Here is a 13895-nt window from a genome sequence, read left to right on the forward strand (position 1 = left end):
ACTTAATACATTGGACCAGTATTTAAATCATAAAAATGTCTTATCTTGTAACTTTTGATGTATCTGGTAATGAAGCCTATAATCTCATTATAACCTATATGTTTTAACATTTTAATTAACATGTGATATTATTATCTTGAATATTTTCAGGTCTTTTGTTTGTCTGTTACTGGATAATCTATTATGTCGGAAAATAGCTATCAGCTAGTGTTGTCTATGTTTATCATAACCGACTTTAAATAAAGATTATCTTATCTTTCACGTACAAATTGTTTAGTATCAAAAGTGGGTAGTTATTCCGATCGGGATTCCGGGTTAAAGCATATTGCGTCTATAAATTATCATAAAAACAAGAAATATTACCAGATAATGTTATTTTATATTAGTTCCGTACACAAAAAATAAATATCCAATGAATAATTATGAGTTTGGCAGGTTTTTTTCATTTCATTCTGTCAAAACATAACAATATATACATGAAGGGCACCTTCAAGGGTTTAAGGCACAGTTTTTTAACAATCGGAACATATCGGCCATGGCCAGAAAATTGTTAGCAAACGTAGTATTGTCAAACTCTATCATTATTGTCAAAAAACAATTTGGATTTCCAGGAATGTTCCTATTACAGATGAAGTGAAGGAGTGGTTGGAATTATGGAAAGAACTTGAAAATTGGGATTGTCCCAAACATTTCCAGTTTAACCCAATTAATTCTTGGGCACTGGTTGGACATTGGAGGATCCTTTTAGAACTTATCCAAACTCTGTCAGTTGAAGATAGGCATCAATTTCGTAGAAACATGCCAGACACTCTGGAAGTTACTCTAACTGAAGGAAAAAGAACAGTGCATTCTACAAACACAGACGACGCTGCAGTCCAACTTTCTACTCGTTCTTCTACAGTACAACCAATTTCTATAAACACTTCAATGGCACCGGTTCAACAAGTCAGTTCAGTGCCAACAAATTCTGAAGCCATGGACAACAATTTTTCTGTTCAACAAGAGATTCCAGTGCCAACCAAACCTAAAGCCATGGATAGTCATTTCCATTTAGACCGCTCACTGTTCAAACTAAATTTAAACAAGTTCAGCTCTACCCAAGATTTGATAAATGTGTCTGTGGGTTCAATTCCAAGAAATGAAGTGGAAGTAGTAGGTGGAATAGCCAATTTTTGCGATCCCAAACACTTTTTGGGAGATTATACACATCTTGGGCATGGTTTTTCAGCCTCGGTAGGAATACATCCACGGAACGTTTCATCCATTGACAGTTTACCGTCAATTCTTTGTAAGTTAGATCAACAATTAAAACTTGCCAATGTTGTGGCTTTGGGTGAAGTAGGATTGGATCATACGGAACCAGAGGAGAAGTGGGAGAACCAAGAGAAGGTGTTGGTAGAAGTTTTAAGTTTGGTCTCAATCCGGACTCCCGTGATTCTACATATAAGAGATCAAAGGGACAAAGAACCTGGAGAATTATACCGAAGATGTTTAAATCTCATCAAAACTAGTGGGAACACTGCCAGAAATCAACCTTTTCATTTACATTGCTTTACTGGTACAACTGAGACCATGAGAATTTCCCAATACTTATTTTGGGTTTACTGGAATGGTCTGGTTCTTTGACAATTATCAGCAAGCAGCACTGCAGAAAGTACCACAGAATCGGTTATTAATTGAAACGGATTCTCCATATCTGAAAATGTCAAAAGCTGCAAGTATGAACAATCCCAAATTCATTGGGGATGTAGCTGCTGAAATAGCCAAATGTCGGAACTCGACCGTAAAAGACATATGTAGCATGACTATGGAAAATACCAGACGTTTATACAAATTATAAACGACAAGGAGATTGGAAGACAAATAAGCCATAACTCAGATTCGTTAAATAACATTCAATTTCTTTGTACTATAACCCAATGGTTGGGTCAAACTTTTATATTTTATTTGCATATAGCTCAATATGTGTATGGGCAGTTATGCATGGTAATTAGTAATCAATATTATGTGATAACCCAATGGCTGGGTAATTTTCAAGTGAGTAATACTCAGTTGACATTCATTTATTTATATATATATATGTAGATATTTGTAAATATCAAACATTTTAGTTAATGGGGTATCATCCAATGGTTGGGTGTTTTTAAGTGATCTTTTTAATGAGAATTTGGGAAGTTTTCACAAATAATAATTTCCCAATTGGTTGGGTATATTTTAGCTTTGTCAAATTGACATAAGGCTTATTTACTATTTTCATATATCTAGATAGATAATGAAACATCTTAAAAAATAGAAGGGGGAGGTGTGTTGTGATCTGGGAACCAGTCATATTATTCATTTATGATAACCAGTCTAATAGAGGCTGATGTAGGGAACCAGCTAGCAGGAAACAGATAGACTTTGACTGACCACGACTGAGACCTGACGGACTTATTACTTCTTGACGATCATCTTATATCCATCATCATCCGATACATAGATTCGACGCTAGTGCTCATCTTTATCAGGTATGTTTGTATGGATATTAGTTATTATGTCGGGATCACAATTTCAGTTTCCACCATCTCCTCTTCACCCAAAAATTGGGGTTCCAGATCCAAAATGGGAACAGATGTATTAATTTCAGTTTCCACTCTTTCGTCACCGCCCAACAGATTGGGTTCCAAATCTAAACTTGATTCAGTTGTATGCATTCCACCCAGGTCTTTGGGTTCTAAATCCAAAAGTGAGTCATTTGAAATTGATTCAGTTGTATGAGTTCCACCCAAGTCTTTGGGTTCTAAATTCAATAGTGAGTCATTTGCCATATCATCTTCATCACCCAAAAGATTTGGGATAACTTCATCTGGGGTAACAATAGAGTGAACACTGAAAGAGTCCACCGGTTCACTTTTAACAGTATTTCCCAAAAAGCGAATATCCCTACTAGAAAAAACGTCATTACCCGTGTCTGTTGATAAACAGGAGTTTCCCTTTTTAATAGGTTGGTTACTCTTTCCCCAAATTGATTCCAATGATTTTAAACATTCGGTTGTTAGAATATTATCTGCATAGCGTTTGGCCTCACGGATGAACTTAAAATTTCTACGACTCTGTGCAATCTGACATTGTTCTGTAACAATCCTATTAATCTTTTCTTGGTCCTTGACCAAACCTAATTGAAAGATCAATAATTTGGCAGATGGCATCTGTACTTTGCGAGAACATAAGGTTTCCATTTCCCGTACAATATCATCGGGATTAATTGGAATTATCCGTTCTGTTTCTTTCCATGACCTTTTTGGGCTCCCTTCCAAAGACTCGGAATCTGTCATCCTGTAAAGTTAAATCAAATTCCATTATCCTGAGATGCCCTTATTCTCCTTCTCGCAAGCCGTACAATCATACATACTCAAAGTCACCCACTCCTCTCCTCTATCATTCACACAGCGCTCATAAAAACATATCCTTACATTTATCACAGTGTATCCTACATTTAATCTCTGTTTGTGATGAAGTCATATAACAATTATAACGTCTTCAGGTTTTTATTTTAAATAATTCTGAACACCTAATTGCAACTCAATACACTTCGCTTTTAATCATATAGCGTTATCAATAGCGTCTGCAGCAATATAAATTCTAGTTATATAAGTTCATTTATAATAAACTTTCTGTATAATAATTTATCATGATTCTTTATATCATGCTTGGTAATCTTGAACTTATTATAAGTGCTTTCAGTGCTTTGATTTGTTTAATGTTATTCTTTACAGTTCTCCCCCTTTTTAATAATTTAGACATTTATTATGGGTGAATGTTTTGAATAAGGTGTTGCTCTAGAAGTGGTGTATCTGCTTTTATTTGTTGGACATTTAGTGTTGAGAAAACATGTACTGTTGATAGTGTTTCTCTTGAATTGGTATACTGTATGTGTTTATTTGTTGGACATTGTTATTAAAACATATACTGTTGATAAAACATTGAACTGAACTGTTGTGTTGTATTCATGAAATATCGATATTGCACTTGAGATAAAAACTACTACCAACTACTCTTTCTAGCTTTCACGCCATAAGCTTTCCTTGCAACTTTATTTTAACCCTAACCTGATGATGTTCAGGACAATCTGATTGGAAATGCCCCATTCGTGCATATTGAAAACATCGCTTACTTGCTGGAATTGAGTGTAACATCAGTACCTTTGATTTTACTCTCTCCCAGTTCCAATAATCTAGTCCAATATGTCTGGATATGTTTGAGAGTTCAAGCATCTTACTTTGGGACATTTGAGCGACCGCAGCTACGCTTTTCTCTGCTGACACCTTCTTTATGGGTTTAGACCCTCGGCACAAGCAAGTCAATTTGTCCATTACTTGTGCCACAGTAGCTGGCCTCTCTCTTATGGCACGTTCATCACATGTTTGGTCTTGGGTTATTTCCTTGTACCTAAACTGATGTGATAGTTTGTCTCCCGTGGACTTTGTGTCCAGACCATTTCTCTCCGAAAGTCGGAATTTACTTTCACCAGCTCCTAATCTACCCAATTCATCACATTGGGACCCTCTTTCCCAGATATTACCTTTTGTTATTTGGGAGTCACTTCCTCTAGCCCCAGAACTAACCAAATCATCAATCTGGGACCTTCTTCCCCGAACATTACCATATGTGGATCGAGAGTCACTCTCTACAGCCCCAGAACTACCCAAATCATTAAATTGGGACCTTCTTTCCCGGACATTGCCATTTGTTGGTCGGGAGTTACTTTCTCTATCTCCAGAACTACCTAAATTGTCAAAGTGGGGCCCTCTATCTAAATCGTCCAATCTACCCTGAGCATCACTTATACAAGTACTTTCTCCACTACCCCTTAACATACCCGAAATCGGGTTCTTAATTTTACTCTGAAGCCTTTCCCCATGAACACTGCTCAAGTTATTAGGTTCATAATTTATAACCCCAATACTTTCTCCACTATCCCTTAACGTACCCGAAATCGGGTTCTGAACTTTACTTTGAGGTATTTCCTCATGTACACTGCTCAAGTTATTAGGTTCATTATTCCTAACCCCATTCATGAAACCAGCATTTGGTACACATTGGTACCCTGGCTGATAACCCATGTAACCTGGGCACATGCCATTCATTCCCAGGCCTTGTTGCATTTGTGGGTGCATCATGTATGGATTCATGGGATATGGATACATCCAAGGCGGCATCATAGTCGGAAATGAACCCATTTGATATGGATTGGGTGGTTGAAATGGTAGATGGGATTGGTACGCACATGTTGGTTGCATTGATGGATACACTAGTGGTAATGTACCAACAAGAGGAACTGAATATGCCATGAGTCCCTTGATGCGTTTCCTACAGTTTAATTATTAGAACTTTGTGGCTTTGAACTTTTGTGCCTCCCTTACTTTTTCACTTGCTTTATTCATAGTTCTCTAATTAAATACAACCCTAAACATCTCCCCCTTTTCACCAAATTAAACCTTATCCTAAAACTCTTAGTTGTATTTAAACCTTTGGCTATTTTCATTTCATCTCATTACTTTCCAAATTACTTGGAAACTTTATTATAGATATGCTTGTAACGGATAGCAAACTTAAATCAAATGCTGTTTTTAAGGTGAAAATCCAATTTCTTGGAATAAATTCTTATTCCCAGAAGCAGATATAGTACCTTTATTAGTTTTTATTAATATTTTCCAAAATATTGGAAATAATTAATGATTGCACAAGTTAACACCCTTTTTATGATTTTATTTTCTCAAAGAATACAACCTAATTCAGTTTGACTACTTATATTTATCATCGTTATAAAATCACAATTTCAAAATACCTATGTGTTTCCTAAGAACTTAGGAACAATCCACTTCTTCTTGAATTTTTTTCTTTTATGGTTAAACTGTCAATTTATTATATTCATCCATTATGACTATTACCAAATAATTGGTATAAATAACTAGCACTCTGTAAAACTCTTTCTCCCCAGCTTGCAATATTTGTCTACAGAATACATATACCAAAGTCTTGGTAATTCAATCTTTAATCTATATTTATATCACAGAATTATCAATAATTTAGAATAGCTCTTCCAAACACTTATATAGACAATTATTATATCCGACACTTGTTGTTGTTGTTTTTACACATTAGAATTAAGTGACAATTGTTATATATCCAATAGTTGGATTCTTTGACACAGAGTAGTACACCCTAGTTAATAGGTGACAATTATTATATCAGACTCTTGTTGTCGTTGTTTTGACACAGTAGTATTTAGTGAAAATTATTATATCCAATAGTTGGATTCTTAAACATTGTAGTATTCACCGACAATTATTTCTAATTTGTCAGACATCCAATATCCAACAATTTGGATGTGATGTTTAGTTTAACTTTAACTTACTTCACCGTCAAAAGTTAGCAACTGGCGCCCTCAGGTATAGGAGAGCTGAACATTCCCCAACTTATGGCGATGAACACGCCACTTCCGGTCAATGAAACGTCACTTCCGGTTAACGTCGGAATGTAATATGCATGAAATACGCACTAATTCTACAAGACATGCACAAAAAAATATGTCAGTAAACAATTTTTAGTGCAACAAAATAGATGAAATAGAAATATTCAACGGAAAATCTCCCGGCTAATTTCAAAATTTCAAATTATGATACAAAAAGGCCAATAATTGGTCTATTTCAATTGCATGTTATACACAATTCAATGATTCAATGTAATCTCAGCATTACACTGAACAGTTATTGCAATATTACAATTGAAAATAAAACGGAAGCCTGTTCCGATAAATTTCAAAGTGAAAGTGAAAGTATCAGATTCAGAATATTAAATCCTGAAATAACGAACCAAAATATCAAAAGTTGGTCCAAATCAATTGCAATTCATAAATATAACATACATCCAATGTATTCTCAACATGTCATTGAGAAATAATTACAATATAATGATTTGAAAATCTTGAAACACAAATTTTCAAGATGGCTGCCAACCACAAAATTGAGACTTTTTGGCAACAATTTAAACGCAGGTAAAATGTACCAGTTTAAGTCGCAGCGCCATTATTGTGATCCCGACATAATAACTAATATCCATACAAACATACCTGATAAAGATGAGCACTAGCGTCGAATCTATGTATCGGATGATGATGGATATAAGATGATCGTCAAGAAGTAATAAGTCCGTCAGGTCTCAGTCGTGGTCAGTCAAAGTCTATCTGTTTCCTGCTAGCTGGTTCCCTACATCAGCTTCTATTAGACTGGTTATCATAAATGAATAATATGACTGGTTCCCAGATCACAACACTATGCTGATGAGCACAGGAGATCACTATGCTAAATCCTCCAGGAGATTGACTCACTATGCTAGAGAACCCGGGAGATTGACTCGCCATGCTAGAGGGCCCAGAATACGCTCAATATGCAAGGCCTTGAAATTTGGCTTACTATGTTAAATGTACAAGAGCTTCAGATGAAGGCTAGGGTAACTTTAAAATCTTGCCATTGTGATTCTACAAACACTGCAACAACATAACAGTTTATTTATAAATAACATCTTACTGATAACGTTAACACAATGCCGTGTGAAGTTTGAGCTATAATTATATAGAGAATGATAATGCAGCAACGTAAAGTCTAAGTGTTGTTTACTGTGCTAATACACTTATGTATGATTTAAAATTGTTTGGGTCGCGAAAATATGTTGCATTTTGTGCTTTTTCATTAAATAACTGCAATGTCTGATAAACAACATTATCCATTGGTTTACCAATTTTTCCAGGCTTTCCGATTTCTGTTGTAATATGCAACATGGTTAACAACTGAAATCAGTGAAAAAAACTTCCCAATTCTCTATACTTTTACTTTTTGGCGTGCTTGGTAACAAAAAGTATAGACTGGTACTGCATTATATTCTTAAACCCGGAGTTTTTGTGTATATTGGACCCTAATGTGATCACCAGTCGAGCAGGTGCGTGCAGACTGGTTTTGATATTTTTTGTCTTTTACTCAAAATACGTTCACGAATCAATAATAAATTACAACCAGTCGATAATATTATTTATCATCACGCCATACTCGTACGATCTGCAACTGTCAGATGTTTAATTTGATGTTTGCAAGAAAACAACAGTGAAACGCAAAAATAGAATAACACTGGTAAGTTAATAGATGTTATTCCTTACTGTGGTACAGCTTCCTGAAGCGTTAAACTGCACCAACACGCCGTAGCTTCGTTAGTTTGCTTAAATGCTCTTAGTCTTATTATTATCATTAGAAGTAATTATCATTTTTGAATTCCTAATTTTCACTGTTTCAGATTCACTCACAGGAATTTGACTCACTTTTCGGTACGAAATGATGAAATAAAGACATCATATCACCAAATACTGACAACTGGTCACTTATACTTACCTTAAAAGGGACCAGCCTGCCTGGTTAGCTTTGTTGGTTTGAGTGCAGTGCTAGTGGTCATGTGTTCCAATTAAATTACATGTTTTGTGTCTTACTGTTGCTTTTATTTAAATTTCACTTAATACATTGGACCAGTATTTAAATCATAAAAATGTCTTATCTTGTAACTTTTGATGTATCTGGTAATGAAGCCTATAATCTCATTATAACCTATATGTTTTAACATTTTAATTAACATGTGATATTATTATCTTGAATATTTTCAGGTCTTTTGTTTGTCTGTTACTGGATAATCTATTATGTCGGAAAATAGCTATCAGCTAGTGTTGTCTATGTTTATCATAACCGACTTTAAATAAAGATTATCTTATCTTTCACGTACAAATTGTTTAGTATCAAAAGTGGGTAGTTATTCCGATCGGGATTCCGGGTTAAAGCATATTGCGTCTATAAATTATCATAAAAACAAGAAATATTACCAGATAATGTTATTTTATATTAGTTCCGTACACAAAAAATAAATATCCAATGAATAATTATGAGTTTGGCAGGTTTTTTTCATTTCATTCTGTCAAAACATAACAATATATACATGAAGGGCACCTTCAAGGGTTTAAGGCACAGTTTTTTAACAATCGGAACATATCGGCCATGGCCAAGTTGTGACGATTGTATTTACAAGGTCTATCTCGAAGCTTGTCGGAGGTGGCCAAGTTATTACAATTGGGTCGAGTTGTTCCGCTTGGCATAATTGTTGTCTGTGTCAGTCAACTTTCGTTTTATTGGAAAGGTAAATAATGTGTTTCAATGCATTAAATGCTTATTTTGTGCAAAAAAAACTTTGACACTTACATGGTCAAATATGAAGATAAACCTTTATTATCAATTTCAGCCATAAAATACTTCACTTAATACAATTTCAATATTTTTCAAAACCCCCTCTGGTTTTTGCACAAACCTGTTTAGACGTTAGGGATTGGAAGAATGCCGTTTAACACGTCTAATATTTTAGACTACAATTCATGTTCAGGAAAGAAAACTTTCCAAATTAATTCATATTTCTGTTGCTGATTTTATTGTTATTTTCTATTGCGTAAATCCAAATTAATTCTAATTTCTGTTGCTGATTTTATCCATTTTTCTTAAACGAAATATTTTGGATGTTTTATTAAAAAGAGAAAAATCTTTGTGTTTAATAAGATATATAAACAATTTACTTGTTTTCAGTTTGTTTATCAAAGAAATAAGTTGAGTAGTGTGTAGGCGTTTTGACCATGGTGTTGGGCCCTGCAGACCTTCTGATTGCTGAAAATTGCTGAATTAGCCTTGCCCTATGTGCTTTGTCTTAGTCATTTGACAGCTTTTTGTGTATTTGTGTAATGAGGTGATGACATTTTCATAATTTGTTATCTAGAAATCTGGTAATAAGAACATTGCCAGGAGGCGGAGTTATTTAATGTCCAATCAATCAAAATGTACATTGAGAACAACAGAAATTGATAAAAGTTAATCAAATAATATAGAAAAAGCAAAGAATTGATGAAAAATGTTGTCAAGCATTTAAAAAGTAAAAAAAACAATAATTTGATCTAATCATTATATTTTACTAACCAGTCATGCCATTTTAAACATTGCTGCTTTTGAAGCCCATCACAACTATGAATTATCACATATCCATACGCATTTATTTTTACTACGCACAAAAAAGTTCCAGCAAAAGCAATACATTTTTACTTAATTTTGTTTAACTGAGGTGGGAGAAAAAGCATCTACCATAGCCGCTCGTGTAAGATATGTTCATCCCAGCCCTCGCTCCGGGTGTTTTGCGGAAACTCGGTAAACCTCGTTTCCGCAAAACACCCTATGCTCGGGTTGGGATGAACCTATCTTACACTTTGGGCCATGGAAGATACTTATAGTCTACCTAGTAGAATTCATTCCTTATGCGTGATTGGCTAGTCGATGTTATCACGTGATATTACCAAGTTAGGTATATAGCTTAAATATTCCAACTGTTTAGAGTAAGCCTTCGTAGCACAGTGGATACAAGTCTGGACTGCAATTTTGGCGACACCGGTTTGAACCCGGTCTCCGACACAATTTTTTTTTCATTTTGGTATTATTTTTTTATTATGATATCAGAGAGTAGAACATTTTATTAAATAATTGTCCTGAGATTGGTTACAGAAAATCTGGTGTATAGTCCCTTTAATTTTTCCCAAATTAGTCTCTGAAACCTTTTTCAGAAAATATAATCGTTTGCATCCCTAGTTTATGATATATTATTACAGCCCTATATATATTAAATACTGAGTATTACTTTAAACTTTGGCCTATATTTATGACAGGTTTAGGCGAAGGTCATTACTAGATAATAGGACACTTACTTTTATCATGTTAACATTTGCTTTCAATAATCTTTTGCGTTCTAGATTTGAGATTTGTCAACTGAAATGGATCATTAGTTTAATATTGTGACCTTGGATACATGTTTGTAATTCAGCTGCTTATTTTTGCAAGATGCACTATGTAGATGATGTTTAATTCTCTCAATGTTCTAAAATGCTATTGTAAACTTAACATGTTAAAAAGACAAACAAGTAAAATGTACCTTTAGATTGTATATATTAATGTGCTATAATTTAAAAAAGAGATTCAACTGCTCTTTTTTATTACTTATAATGTCTGATTCCATTAATTCAAATCATTAGAAATCAGTGTGCTTTTGGCTTGAACAGTTTGGTTTGAAATTAAGTTTAATATTTGTTTTGTTTTTTAACAGTTTACATAAGTGATGTCCAATCCCAAGAAGGATGTTACGTTCATTCTGGGAGAAGATGACCCAGGAGGAGAAGATTCTTTACAAGAGCATGCTGACGAGATGTTGGAACAGTTAGCTCCCCTGGAGCGCCCCCATGGCGGGGCCTCTGCTAAAGCCTCCCCTCACGTGTCCTCTAGTATCCAAGTGCCTCGGAGGAATGCCAGTGAACCGGTTTCCATAACGACAGGCTCACCCTCTAAGGGTCAAGGTCAAGGGCCAGAGATGGCTATGAGCCCAAGAACACAGCTAAGGTGGGAATATTACAAAGTCTAATTTCAATTACTGTTAACATGAATAATTGCAATTATGTCTTTCCCATTCATGGCAGTAGGTCATGAATAGTAGATAACCCATATTGATTTTGAGATCAGTAGGCCAAAGGTCACAGTGACCTTCAGTTGTAAAACAATATGTTGGTAGCAATGACCACACAATAGGAGACAAGCCTGAAACAAATGCTTTTTCAAAAAAAGCAATCTCTAGTTTTTGTTGTAGTTTTAAATTCATCATGTGTTTTGTATAGTATGCTTGCACATATATGTTCAAAGTGAAACTTTCGCTGATGTCTAGAACTTTGTCTGCAATAATTTTTACTTAAAATAAGTAGTTGTGATGTGATTTTTGGTTGTTGTGATTATTATCACCAATATCAGATACGTACCAGTAATCTTTTTTTTAAATTGTCATCAATTATATTGATTTACACCTATTGTATATATATTTATATGTATGTAACTTTTCCATTGTTTATTGACTCCAGTGGTCATTTAGGGTAAGCTGCTCTCAGAAGTATATTAATTTAAAATATTTTGTTTCTTCTCACTTCTTTCAAATTATAGCCGCAAAGTTTAGACAATCTTGCATCTTGTGCCTTATTACACTTTTATTAATACATACATGCCATGTCCCCCGGAATTCTGATCCTGATTGTTTTTAGCTCACCTGTCACGTAGTGACAAGGTGAGCTTTTGTGATCACTCTTCGTCCGTCGTCCGTCCGTCCGTCCGTTCACAATTGCTTGTGAACACAATAGAGGTCACAATTTTGACCTAATCTTTATGAAACTTGGTCAGAATGATCATCTCTATAAAATCTAGGTCAAGTTCGATATTGGGTCATCCGCGGTCAATAACTAGGTCACTAGGTCAATTAGTAGAAAAACCTTGTGAACACAATAGAGGTCACAATTTTAGCCTAATCTCAATGCAAATTGGTCAGAATGATCATCCTGTAAAATGTAGGTCAAGTTTGATATTGGGTCATTCACGGTCAATAACTAGGTCACTAGGTCAATTAGTACAAAAACCTTGTGAACACAATAGAGGTCACAATTTTAGCCTAATCTCAATGCAACTTGGTCAGAATGATCATCTCTATAAAATCTAGGTCAAGTTCGATATTGGGTCATCCGCGGTCAATAACTAGGTCACTAGGTCAATTAGTACAAAAACCTTGTGAACACAATAGAGGTCACAATTTTAGGCTAATCTCAATGCAACTTGGTCAGAATGATCATCTCTATAAAATCTAGGTCAAGTTCGATATTGGGTCATCTGCGGTCTACAGGTGAGCGATACAGGGCCATCATGGCCCTCTTGTTTTTGTAATTAGAGTGTGTTTTCGTATTTATATTCTTATATAATAAATGTAAATATTGCGCTAAATTTTGCTACGTAAAATTCCCCTGGTGTCATATCAAAATCCCCTGGAATTCAGACCAAAATCCACTGGGAAGCCTCTCAGAAACATGGCATGTGTTAATATCTTCAATAGCATTCTTTAGACATTGCATTGTGTTTGGATTTTTTCTGGGCTGCTTACAGCTAATTTTTGCCCTTTTTATATGACTGACATTTGGCGGCGGAAAATAGATGGGTTTACGGAAATTGAAAAAATGAAAACTTTTAATAAAAAGCAAATAGTTGTGTTGAAAATAATTGTTAATTATGTTGATAAAGCTATTATAAGTGACTTGCGAATGAAAAATGTATGTAATACTATTAGTTTTCACAAAACATTATCCTTAAAGAAACTGTTATAAAAATCCTTTGTCCTTTAATTCAGTTATTGAAAGTCATGTTCGTTGAACTGTTAGGAAAATAAAATGAAATAATTATGTTTCTAAAGAGCACAGTTACTATTAAATGTTATTGTATATGTTGGATGGAGTGACTTACAGTTTCACTTACTTTATATAAATATGAAAAGGTAAACACTCCATTTTCATACTTACTTCACTTTGCCCCCAGTGTAATTTTTTGTCATATAAAGTGGTATTTGTGTGCAACAAAAAAAACACATCAGTTTTTTTCTGTTAAGTTTTGATTTAACACTCAACTTGTGTGCCTTATTTTTTTTTATACTAGTTGCTTTTTGTTGTGTTTTTAGGTTAGTAGAATAATTATATTGAATGACAAGCAGTATATAATACATGTAAGTTACATAATTTTACTTGTCAATGCATAAATATGATATCTAGTTTTTTTACACAGTTGACCTTGTGCCAAATGGCAAGATAAATACCCCTGCAAGTCAATGTACAATGTGAACAAAATGGATGTATTAATGCTCTTTTTTGGGGATCTCCAGAAAATGAAAGCTGTAGCACGGCTGTATAGCGAGTTTTGTAAAATTCCAAAATTGAAATTAATTTT

General features: G+C 34.5%; 1 protein-coding gene across 2 annotated transcripts; it reads right to left on the reverse strand.

Moving 5' to 3' along the window:
- Positions 1-1902: 1902 nt before the first annotated feature.
- LOC128239090 (uncharacterized) lies at positions 1903-7881 on the reverse strand. Of its 2 annotated transcripts, XR_008261815.1 has the most exons (3): positions 7112-7881; positions 6398-6546; positions 1903-3315 (listed from the first exon to the last, which is right to left on the reverse strand). XR_008261815.1 is itself a non-coding variant. In XM_052955551.1 (2 exons), the coding sequence occupies exons 1-2, from the start codon at positions 5328-5330 to the stop codon at positions 3241-3243; spliced, it is 1224 nt and encodes a 407-aa protein (XP_052811511.1). In that variant the 5' UTR covers positions 5331-6355; the 3' UTR covers positions 1903-3240. The 2 variants fall into 2 exon arrangements, 1 of the variants encoding a protein (XP_052811511.1); XM_052955551.1 differs by lacking the exons at positions 6398-6546; positions 7112-7881 and adding an exon at positions 4182-6355.
- Between the last annotated feature and the right edge of the window lie 6014 nt (positions 7882-13895).

This window comes from Mya arenaria, chromosome 6 (assembly GCF_026914265.1).
Source record: "Mya arenaria isolate MELC-2E11 chromosome 6, ASM2691426v1".
NCBI lineage: Eukaryota > Metazoa > Mollusca > Bivalvia > Myida > Myidae > Mya > Mya arenaria.

Excerpts from the sequence above, each read along its gene's own strand:
- LOC128239090 (XM_052955551.1), bottom strand. The coding sequence starts at position 5,330 with ATGGCATATTCAGTTCCTCTTGTTGGTACATTACCACTAGTGTATCCA. Across the intron at positions 3,316-4,181 it reads GGGAGAGAGTAAAATCAAAG|GATGACAGATTCCGAGTCTT; the intron begins GTACTGATGTTA and ends TTAACTTTACAG.